Raw genomic sequence first — 11,080 nt, 5'->3', positions numbered from 1 at the left:
AGCGGTGCGCCTCAGCGAAACACCCTGCAGGAGCCCTGTTGGGGCCGCCCTCCGGTGACGCATGGCCCATGCTACGGTACGCCATTAGTGACCAGGAACAAAAAGCGCGGACATTGATTATATTGCTGTATTTTAAGGTAAGACAATCAATTCACTGTAATCGCCGACTGTTGAATTGCGTGTGGTATGTAATGCGGTTTCAGCTAACTGCCTTTAGTGTTACATCATTTGTTTTGCGTACATGCACAACTGTTTCAAAGGACGATGTTAGCCTCCTTTTTGGGCCTCTGTGCTGCCGTCGTTTCCAAGCCTGGGAGCCAACAAGTCCCACCTTTGTCTTTTTTGATTGGATAATGCAACCAATATCGTATTTTCATTGGATCTAGAAAACGTAATTCAAAGTCGAATTTAGAAACATCGTCGGCTAACTAGATAGCCGACACTAAGCAGTGGAACTAAGCCATTCAGTGGCGGTAGATCCTTTTTCAGGTTTAGCAGTAAAACAACAAGTGGCAATACAATAATATGTTCCGTTTAGTTGGACACCCGGAGTTATCCGACGTTAGCAATTTCTTCGCGAAGCATGATAATGCAATGGCTAGCAAGAGCTAGCAAGCTATGTAGCTAGCCAGTTGGCGGCAGAGTTTTGCCATTGCAGCTGGACGTATGACAACTTCCCACCACAGGAGTATACGTCTACCGGGGTATCGACTATAACAAACTGTATGTTTCAGTAGTTTGGAAAAGAAGACATTACCCAAAGACGACCATTAAAAACGAGGAGCTGTTGTTTTGAATATGATCTAAAGTGAAGTTTGCCTGTACAATTTCAGTCACGGTGATGATGCCCCAAAATCAGTTCACAACCTACGCGACATGCATATGGGCACAAGCAGAGAGCACACTTATTTCACATATGTCAACAAACTCTTGGTTTGAATATGATCTAAAGTGAAGTTTGCCTGTACAATTTCAGTCACGGTGATGATACCAAAAAATAAATCCACGATCTACGTGACATGCATATGGGCACAAGCAAAAAAAAAAAAAAAAATCATTACTAGTCTCCCCTAATCGTACTAGACGTCAGTACACAGACATAAAGATGGGTAAATCCGTTTCCCCGGAAGTACATCCAGCCATCAACCAACAGTACAGTTACCCATATGTGCAACGTTAGGACAACTAAAGCTATTTTGGACATAAATGACATGTTTACTGAAAAGGGATAGCTCTGCGTTTGAATTGTCAGTGAAAAGAGGCCGAAGGCAGACTCGCTTGGAAAGAGATAACCGCTTATGATAAGGAAATGCACTTTGTTCAATGTTATGACTTGGGGTCTGCAAGATGGCAAGGAGCAGCTAAGGGAAGCGGGGAGGGAATATTTATATACAGCTGAAGTTACACAGTGAATTGCACTCTTGGCAGCATGTTTAAAGGTAGACATGTTTTAGATTTAGCTGACTCCTGATCCTGCAACTGTGGTAGGTTAGAATACAGATCTGCCCATAAGCGTTTTTGGCATAACAGTGTTAATTTTCACATAAAACAATTTAATAGGCATAACACGTTATCCCATTGCAGTTGACGAAAAACCATTTGTTGTATTGCAAAAATACAGGCAATTATAGCGCCGATAGGTGAGATCTACAGGGACATTTTGGGAAATATTTCAAATAGGCATGGCATGTTTTTCCTAAACGAGTAAGACCCATGCCAACAAATAGCCCTTTTAACTAAAACCCTGGGTTTTTACTGGGTTCGCCCTTTGTGTATCTATAGAAAGTGTCCTTGGGGTAAAAAAATGAACCTTGAAATGGTACAGTAATATTGCAAGGTAGCAGCACAGACACCCTTCTCACGTTCAGTGTGTTGTGTCTCATAAATGTCGTCGAACTTGAAACCAGTATGATAATGCATATTCGCCTTTTGGATATGCGTGTGCAAAGACGACAGTTGAATATTTATCCTGCACAATGTCTGGACTGTGGCACAGCTGATGTAATAACACCGGGGAAAAGCAGCTGCTTGATGTGCAAATACAGGCAATATACGAAAAATAGCATTGCATAATCTAGGTCACACGCCATGTTTTCAAGCTCAACGGAAAGAGTTTTCCTCATGTACAAAGTAGCGCCTGCCACTGTCAACATGAAAGTTCTAGCTGGTACATTACTTTTTAAAACAGCAATTTGACTCTGGAAGCACTAGATGGCGACAAACATCTATGTTTGCCCTGTCAGTCCGTGTTCTTTTAGGTGGTGGTTTGTTAATTAACCAAGATAAACCTAACATGTATTATTTTCTTTCAACCAGCAAAGCCTATGTTAAGCAATGCAAGGATGCAAAGCTAAAACTCTGTATTTTTCTTTTGTAGGAGTCCTGAGGGCAACTTTCTTCCTCTGTGATTGCTATGTGACAGAGAGTCATGATGTCAGAGAAGAATGTTGATGAGGATAATTTGCCTGAAAATGAAACAGATGAGGTGGAACAGACAGACAGTGAGGAAAGAAAGGTGAGCGAAACTATTTATACTGTTGAGCCCGATGAGGAGACTGAGCCCGATGAGGGGACTGCTGTGAAGGTGTGGCCATACTATGAACCTCAAGATGGGGATGACATGTGTACCATCTGTGGCTTTCTGGCTAAATGCCCGAGAGCCCTAAAGATTCACACCACGAGAAAACATGCAAAGAAAACGAACAAGAACACAAAGTCAGAGGAACAACCAGAACAAGAGGGAGAAACTCCCCCTGATGTCAGTCCAGCTGAAACATCACAGGAAGTTGGCCCTGGGGAAGAAAACCATATTGAGGTTAATGAAAACCAGGAGTCAGAGCAGGTGTCCGTTCTCAATGAGGTGATATCGGTGGCCAGAGATCATGGAATATATACAAAGGGCTGTTCCAAGAGGGAGAGGGCAGCAACTAAAGAGCAGATAGCTCAGGAAGAGGAGAACCCCATCCAAGAGAGAAGAGTGAGCAAACGAATCCCAAAGCCCAAGGTGATTTACTCTTGCAACTACTGTGGGCAAGAGTTCAGGGACAAGCCCCTGTTAGAGGTGCATATCAAGAGACACCATGCTAAAGACACCCCATACATATGTGAGTATCTCTTTTAACCCTACCCAAGTTAAAGCCGAATTTCATTATCAGATAAAATAAACATGTTATCCCTTGGACAGTTTGGTCTAGATTACTAAACATGAACAAGTTCCTACAGAGCTAGAAAGGCAGGAGATGTCCACAAACAAGGATGCTTTAATAAAGATTTTGGACACAGCCACTGTGTCAGCTATCTGTCAACACCTAATTGAAACAACTACACTGATTATAAAATAGTAAAAAAAAAAGTCTCTCTGTTTTCAGCTTTGGGGTTGAAATCATCATTATTGATCACGTTCTCTGTAGGTCTTAAGAATAACATGGACATTCTGTTTTAGGGTGAATTTTCATTTATTTACAGACAAAATTAAAACATATTTTGCTAAAAAAATAAAATGTTTGTATGCGATGCTAATTCTGTATTTTTTCAACTATGTTTATAGTTTATTAACTCTGTTAATATTCATAAATCCATTTGTAGTGCTTACTGATATTTATGAAGAAGACAGATCTGTAAAAAAGCACTTGCACAAACTTTCCAGTGAAAGATGATTTCCTACTTTTTTTCCAGTTGATGTTGATGAGATCATGGATGAAGAGGATGAAGCTGTGGTTCCTGCTAATACCCCGAAGACTACACCAGCAAGGACGGCACCCAAACGCATGCTCAGCAGATTCCATCTGAAGTGTGCGAGCTGCGAGTTCAGGGTTAGCACCCCAGCATTGCTGGAGAGCCACGCCCGACTTAAACACACCGGCCAGGACTGGTACCATTGCAAGCTGTGTCACTATTACACTGCCACAGCTGAGTGGATGAAATTGCACCTGTCCTCAGAGATCCACCAGCAGCGTGAAATAGGTAAGACGCCCCCAGGAAAACTTCCTTTGTTTGAGGACTGCGTGGAGAAGGTGAACAGAGACACTGCCAGAGATAGTGATAGTGCCACCATGGAAGAAGTGGCCCCACCACAAGGAGATGGTGGAGAAGTGGCATTGCTATTGATGGAGGGTGATCATGAAGCTGAGAAGGCAGTGGAGGCTGCAAAAACTGAGCTTACCCAGGGAGAGACATTAGATGATACCCAACCTGCCAAGAAGAAAAGGGGGAGGCCAAAGCAGGTAACCACCACCACCTGTGGCTATTGTGGCCTGGTAGTGTCCAATGCCACTAATCTTACTGTTCATGTGCGCCGTAAACATAGCAAGGACTATGGCTACAACTGCACGCTCTGCAATTACAGCTGTGTGACCAAAGGAGATATGGACCGCCACCGTATCACAAAGAAACACGTGAAACGTGCAAAGGAGTCTTCCACCAAGAACCAAGTCAGCACTCGCACGGCTGCACCAGCCCAGAAAGCAGAGGCATGCCCCGAAGATACAGATACAGATGGAGAGTCTGGACCTGACAACTTAGGCTCCAAAAAAAATGGTGCAGAAGACCAATCTAAATCAGACTCAAGCCCCCCAAAAAGTAAATATGATTCTGTTAATGCCTGCAGTCATTGTGATTTTGTAGCCCATTCCATTCCTTCACTTCATCTTCATGTGAAGCGAAAGCACACCAGAGACTTTGAATTCGTATGTCTAGCATGTAACTACTATGCCGTGACTACCAGGGAGATGTCTCGCCATGCCTCCACAGACAAGCACAAGCAAAAAAGCCAGAAATACCTGGAGCCAGAGGGGAGTGCTGGGCAGAAAATGCCTCAGCCTCCAGTGGCAGAGGCCATGAAGCTAGAGGATGAAGGGGGTACTGATTCTAATCCTGATTCTGACCAGGTTCCCTCCAACAATGTTCAAACAGAGAAGCCTTTATCCAATCCTGATGACAGCCAAGATATTGATGCTCAGAGTAAGACTGCAACCACCATCCCCACATTAGCTGTGGATGCAGTTGCCAGAGAAGATACAGCTGAAGCGGCCATTAATACTGGCAGTGTTGAGGCTCAGGCAAAGACAACAACCTACAGTGACGGGGAATCAAAGCTAACCAACCAGCCTATCCCACCGGTGACAGTGTCTGAGCAGCAGCCCCCTGAAGAGGATCAATCCATAGAGCAGGGGAGCCTGAGTGAAGAGGACAGCACAGAGGTGGTCTCAGAGGTGGATCTAGAGTTAGCAGATGAGAGAGAAGATGGCTGCTTTACAGACACCCAGATGTTCAAGGCCCTACCCTTTGACGCCTGCATTGTATCTGTCAAGACCCTTGCTGAGCAGGAGCAGGCTCTGCTTGAAGGGAAGGTGGGGGAGGCTTCAATCATATGTCTAACTGGCGGAGAGTCGGTTTTACCCAGCTTCCTCACCCCCTCTGCCCCAAGCCCGCACATCAAAAAGGTTCGATCCAAGGAGGTGAAAGTGAAGGATGAGACCAAAATTGCTCGTGTTCGCTGTGAGGACTGTGGTTTCCTGGCTGACGGCCTCAGCGGACTCAATGTCCACACTGCCATGAAACATCCATCCAAGGAGAAGCATTTCCATTGCATGGTGTGTGGGAAGTCTTTCTATATGGAGAGTAACCTGCACCAGCACCTTACCAGTGCTGCCCACCTGCGCAATGAGCAGAACTGTGTGGAGGAGCTGCCTGAGGGGGGGGCCACTTTCAAGTGTCTTAAATGCACGGACCGCTTTGAAACGGAACAGGATCTGTTTCTCCATATCAAGGAAAAACACGAGGAACTTTTGAGAGAAGTCAACAAGTATGTGTTGGAGGACACAGAGCAGATCAACCGCGAGCGGGAGGAGAACCAGGGCAGCGTGTGCAAATACTGTGGCAAGGTGTGCAAGAGCAGCAACTCCATGGCGTTCCTGGCCCACATACGCACACACACTGGTATGTAGCCAATCTTTGTTCATGCATCACAAACCCACTATCTCTGCCTCTCTTACACATACAAGCAAATGACCCTCCTTTTTCCAAATGTTTAAAGAGAAACTCTCAGCGGAATGAAAATGTTTTTGTGTTGTTACTCGCATTTAGGCCTCGGTTTTTGAGGAAATATAGAATTAAGTATATGGAAATAGCCTAGTCTGATGTTTAGGCTTACTATCTAGTCCAGCCAGATAATAGCTGTTTCGGGAAAAGTGAAGGTAAAGACTGATTGAGCTGGAGACCAGCAGGAGAGACGCTAATGGACCACAGATTGGAATTCCCTGAGCAACGCCTGGTCAGAGACATGTACGACTTATAATTGATGTGTCCATTACCAAGACTCAGTTGTAATTATAGTCAATAAGTCTCTGTAAATGTGTTAAAGCTTAGGCTAAAAGCATTGGAGGTCCAAAGAGAGGTGGGCTAATAATTTAAAATAATCAATGCAGACGTATTCAAAGCCCTTAATTTCCCTTGTGTCTGTTCATCCATGTTTGTGTGTGTGCCTGTATGTGTAGTGAATGTGTGTATATGTCAGCCTTCATGGCTAGCTGATTATCTTCAATCCATTAAGATTTATCTTGTCATTTATAATGCAAAGCAGGGCTGCAGTGGTCAAGGCTGTGGCTGGGGAACGTCCTGTGGGTTAAGAACAGAGGGTGCTCCATTACTCTTCCCTGACCACATGTATTAATTGCTTTTAAAATCAACTTAATGCAGGAACGAAATGTGGGGGCGCCATCAATAAATGCCCTTCTCTACTTACTGTGGCCCATCCCCTTTTCAGCCAAAACTTTAATGGGACTTTAATTGAAGCCCATAGCCCTGTGTGCTCACATGGTCAGCTACTGGTGGGATGGTTGGACAGAGAATATAAGATGAAATTGAAAGTGCCAGAAAAGGAAGTCTCCAGTTCAAGAGTAAGTGAGAGTGAATGATTGGCACAGGTAATGCCTATATCATATCAGCCATCTTAGAATACCCGGAGAAACTCTTTTGTGAGTGCCCTCACGGACTGCCTGCACACAACTTGGAAAGTACTGCTTTATTTCATTTATGCCAATCTAACCCTCATAAATAAGTTTAACTGAATGCTTACTTTAAGGACGATAAAATGTTAAAATTACCTCAGAAGAACTCAAAGGAATGGGGGGATAATTTTCAAGGCACAATAGTCTATGAAAAAAAAAAAGCCTGTGCAAAGCAAATGCTATCACATTTTCCTCCCTTTTCTAATTGAGCAGTCTTTTTTTTTTATTCTATCCTTTATGCTGTTAGCTTAGCATGCTAAAGTCAAACTGCCTTAAATAAGACATGGAGAAAGGAACACAGCTCGAGCTACTTTAATAGTTTTGAATCATTATGATTTACACAGGGGACCGTAGATCTTCATATTAATGGCCAGTCCATATGTATTTATGATTTTACCTCGGGCCACAAGAATTTCCAGCTCAGGGGAAGTGTTACTCAAGCAAATGAAAGCAGTGACACTAAGGCCTAAAGACCGATGAATTTAAAACAAAGTCAAGGACATATTCTGAGGTTTCAGTTGAGTTACACCTTGTTTTTTTTTTTTAGTTTTTATTTTCTTTATTCAATTAAATTATGTTGTTTATGACATTTCACTACCACTTTTATGTATGCTGATGTTTTTCTATGATGAGCTACCTATTGCTCTTCATTCTGACAACACGTGCCTGTTATTAAGGCTAAGATCCCTCATTACATTGAATTATTCACCCTCAATGTGGTGGTCATTTATTCATTATTTGTGGACCTGTGGAGCAGTACTGTTGGGGTCTGCCACTTTCTTGGCTGGGAGCATGTCCAGATCCTTTTAATTAAGACCTGTTTTTTATTCACTTGATTAATCAGTGAAATCAGGGGACAGTGGTGGGAGGCTGAAAACAGATTTGTCACAGAAACAAATTTTCTATTGTCCCTTAAGGACAATAGAAAAAAATACACATGCTTGCATTTTGCCAGTGAGTATGCAAATGGAATTTGCATTTGTAGTTAAATTGGTCACTTTTTCAATGGAGCAAGCTGTCTGACCTCAGACTTGGCAAGGGGGAGACTGCAGAGTAATGGACAAACACTTGCTATGCATGCACACTCATACACATTAGACAACATGTGTACATTGCAATGAGTGAGAGATCTAGTTACAAGCACTGCTAAAGCATGTCTGATGTAGGCTGTGTCAGGATGGGGGGGGGGGCTTTAAATCGCAGATTGCAAATATTTACAACGTGTTAGATTAGATTATATTAAATTCAATTTAAAAGACCCAGGTGGTGAAATGACTCATTGCAGCAGCAGATTAAAACACACAGCTAGGGTAAAACAAAGCATGAAATTAAGTATAAAGCAGAATTGGGCAAATGGTAGCGTTTTAAAAAAATAATTGTTTATACTACTGGGAGGTTGCACTTAATTTCGTTGTACAGCTGTGCAATGACAAATAAAGGCATTCATTCATTCAAAAAAAAACCAAAAAAAACAAATACAAGATGCATATGAAATTAAAGTAAAAAAAAACCTGCGATGACACCAATTCACACTGCAGAAGACTATTCAAATATATGATATCGTATATTATGATATAAGCAATACAACATAAATAATATGATATAATATTCAGTGTGTAAATAAGAAAATGGAGATGAAAAATACAGATGAGGAAAACCATAGAAGACCACTGATGACTTCCACCAGGGGTGCAGGAGTGTAGTGAAACATTGCAGGAGGTTCCTCTACACTCAGGAAATGAATTAGTCATTCCCTGTCTCATCTGCGATGTGAGGGTGTCACGTCACCCCTGTGTGGATGGTAATATTAATTTAACATGACACTGCATTGATGGTCAATTTCAGTTTCACTGAGGCTGTTTAAGTGGAAGGGCGGAGTATTAATGTGATAAGATGTGAGAACTGAGGGATGTTACATCTCTCTTCTCTCTGCCATGTTTCATACTCAGTCAGCCATCTGGACAAATCAGGTCCCCATGCGCCTGTCTCCCCACTCGCCCGACTTGTAGGTTTTTTGTGTGCGAGCATATAGGTGTGAGGAGGGACATTGTTAAAGTGTAATGCTTGTGTTTGCTTGTGCGTGGATCTGTCCGTCTGTCTTCCTCTGTCTGTTTGTGTTGGGTTTTACAATTGTGTCCCATGCAGATGAGCAGGTTTGCGTGTGCTTTTATTTGCGTTGTTGCTGATGTGGAGCGCTGTTAGGACATGTAAATTGAAGAGGCTGGGGATTTGCATCAGCCCATGTGTGGTGTCCCCCTTCTGCCCTCCCCCTCCCCTGTTTATGGGCCTTGTTAGCCCAGGCTCGCCCTTCAATCTTCGTTACCGGCTTAAAATTCGATGTGTCGTACTTCCAGCTCACAGCAAGTGAACCGTGAATGAACGAATTAGTAATCTACACAAAGTGGTTAATCAAATCAGCGGTTGCCCCTGGAATAAATATTGCAGTACATGTTGGGATATATACTGGGAGAGGGGTTGCTAAAAGATGCAAACATGTATATCATAAGACTCACGCGTAGATTGGAGTGTCACACTGTAATGTGGCCTGGATGTGGCCCAGCCCCAGTCTATTGATGCCAACACAATATTCCGCTTTGCCATGTGCATAGGTCTCAGTGTCACGGGGTTAATTTGATTCCTGCAAAAAGAATTTAGGCCTAAACCTCGCAGTATGAACATTTAATTATTAATTTGACTGACTATACGGTTTTGTTGAACTGAAAACTAAATGTGGCTCACGCTTTTTTTTTTCTCTCTTTCCTTTTTATAATTGATTAGGACCCATTCTGTTCGTCTTGCACATGCTGAGCAAGTGGATGTTGGTGCGTTGCCCATCCACCCATTTCCACACTTGTCTAGACACCTGGAGACACGGAGTGCCCACAGCAGCCCTCCCTGTTCTAGCCTTAAATGACGGATGGCAGGAAGGGGCTGTGGCGTTCTCTCAAACTCCACTCCGCCCTCTGGATTTATTAATGACAATAATTAGGGAGAAACCTCCCCCTGAAGCCCGCCAGAGTGATTAGCACTTTAATGATGGAATGGGGGGTAGTGAGCGCTCACAGAATTGATTTAGGTATTCTCCCTGACCTTTGGAATCCAATTTACACATCCACAGGCAAAGGAAGAGTAGGTAAGAAACAGCGGACAGTGACACAGATAGATACCAACGAAGTGTGAGAGAGAAGGTTGGCACTGTGTGTATGATGATACTTTTTTATGGAGACCGAGCTGAGAACATTTGTCCTTTATTTTTTTTGGGGGGGGGGCTGTGAAGAAGGCTGACACAAGAGGAAGACACTGCCAGAGAAACCAGCTGATTAAGTTGTCTTCACCTCATCTTGCATTTGAAAAAGTGGCTGCGTGACAAATTTAGCGAAAAGAAAGTTCTGTCGAGTTGTTGAACAGCGATATTTCATCAGAAATGCCAGCTGTCTGTTTCACATGTGGTGTTAATACCAAAGTGTTCGTTCTTTGTTTTTGCAGGGTCCAAGCCCTTCAAGTGTAAGATCTGCAACTTTGCTACAGCCCAGCTGGGGGACGCCAGGAACCACGTGAAGAGACACCTGGGCATGAGGGAGTACAAGTGTGAAATCTGCGGGTGAGTTACAAAGAAGGTACTTACTGCCCTCAAAGAGGTCTGAAAAGACGTTTTTCCAGCCTCAGACTAATAAGAGCTGGTGACGCTTAGAGGGCAGTAAAGATGACCAAGCAAAACAAGGCCGGTTTGTTTCAAGTTATTACCTTGGAGAAAAAAATAGCTTATTGATCATATCTGTAGAGAAGTAACCTTGCCTATAGAGTTGGGTGGTACGGAAAATATTATCACAATAATCAAAGGTAATTTCACACTATATCACAATATCTGCTTACATATGCAAAACATATAAATAATTAGATAAATAAATAAAAAGAATCCAACAGGTTAATCATCTTGAACTGTTTGGTAATTACTACTACTATTACTACTGCTACTACTACTACTACTGCTCCTCCTCCTCCTCCTCCTCCTCCTCCTCCTCCTCCAACTCCTACTACTCCTACTCCTCCTGCTACTACTACCTCCTACTATA

General features: G+C 43.0%; 1 protein-coding gene across 1 annotated transcript; it reads left to right on the top strand.

Annotated features, from left to right (window-relative positions):
* Window positions 1-2,431: 2,431 nt before the first annotated feature.
* znf407 (zinc finger protein 407) lies at window positions 2,432-10,612 on the top strand. Its single transcript, XM_056286974.1, has 3 exons — window positions 2,432-3,104; window positions 3,676-5,937; window positions 10,494-10,612. Exons 1-3 carry the CDS (start codon window positions 2,432-2,434, stop codon window positions 10,610-10,612), a joined length of 3,054 nt encoding a protein of 1,017 aa, XP_056142949.1.
* The last annotated feature ends 468 nt before the right edge of the window (window positions 10,613-11,080 follow it).

Source organism: Lampris incognitus, chromosome 9, assembly GCF_029633865.1.
Source record: "Lampris incognitus isolate fLamInc1 chromosome 9, fLamInc1.hap2, whole genome shotgun sequence".
Classification (NCBI taxonomy): domain Eukaryota; kingdom Metazoa; phylum Chordata; class Actinopteri; order Lampriformes; family Lampridae; genus Lampris; species Lampris incognitus.
Note: the sequence above shows the minus strand (reverse complement) of the source record. Positions and strands in the feature narration are given on the sequence as shown.

Bases quoted from the DNA above. Each gene is read 5' to 3' on its own strand.
- znf407 (XM_056286974.1), top strand. From the start codon at position 2,432: ATGTCAGAGAAGAATGTTGATGAGGATAATTTGCCTGAAAATGAAACA. The intron at 3,105-3,675 runs GTGAGTATCTCT...CTTTTTTTCCAG, and splicing joins TAAAGACACCCCATACATAT to TTGATGTTGATGAGATCATG. The intron at 5,938-10,493 runs GTATGTAGCCAA...TTGTTTTTGCAG, and splicing joins CCACATACGCACACACACTG to GGTCCAAGCCCTTCAAGTGT.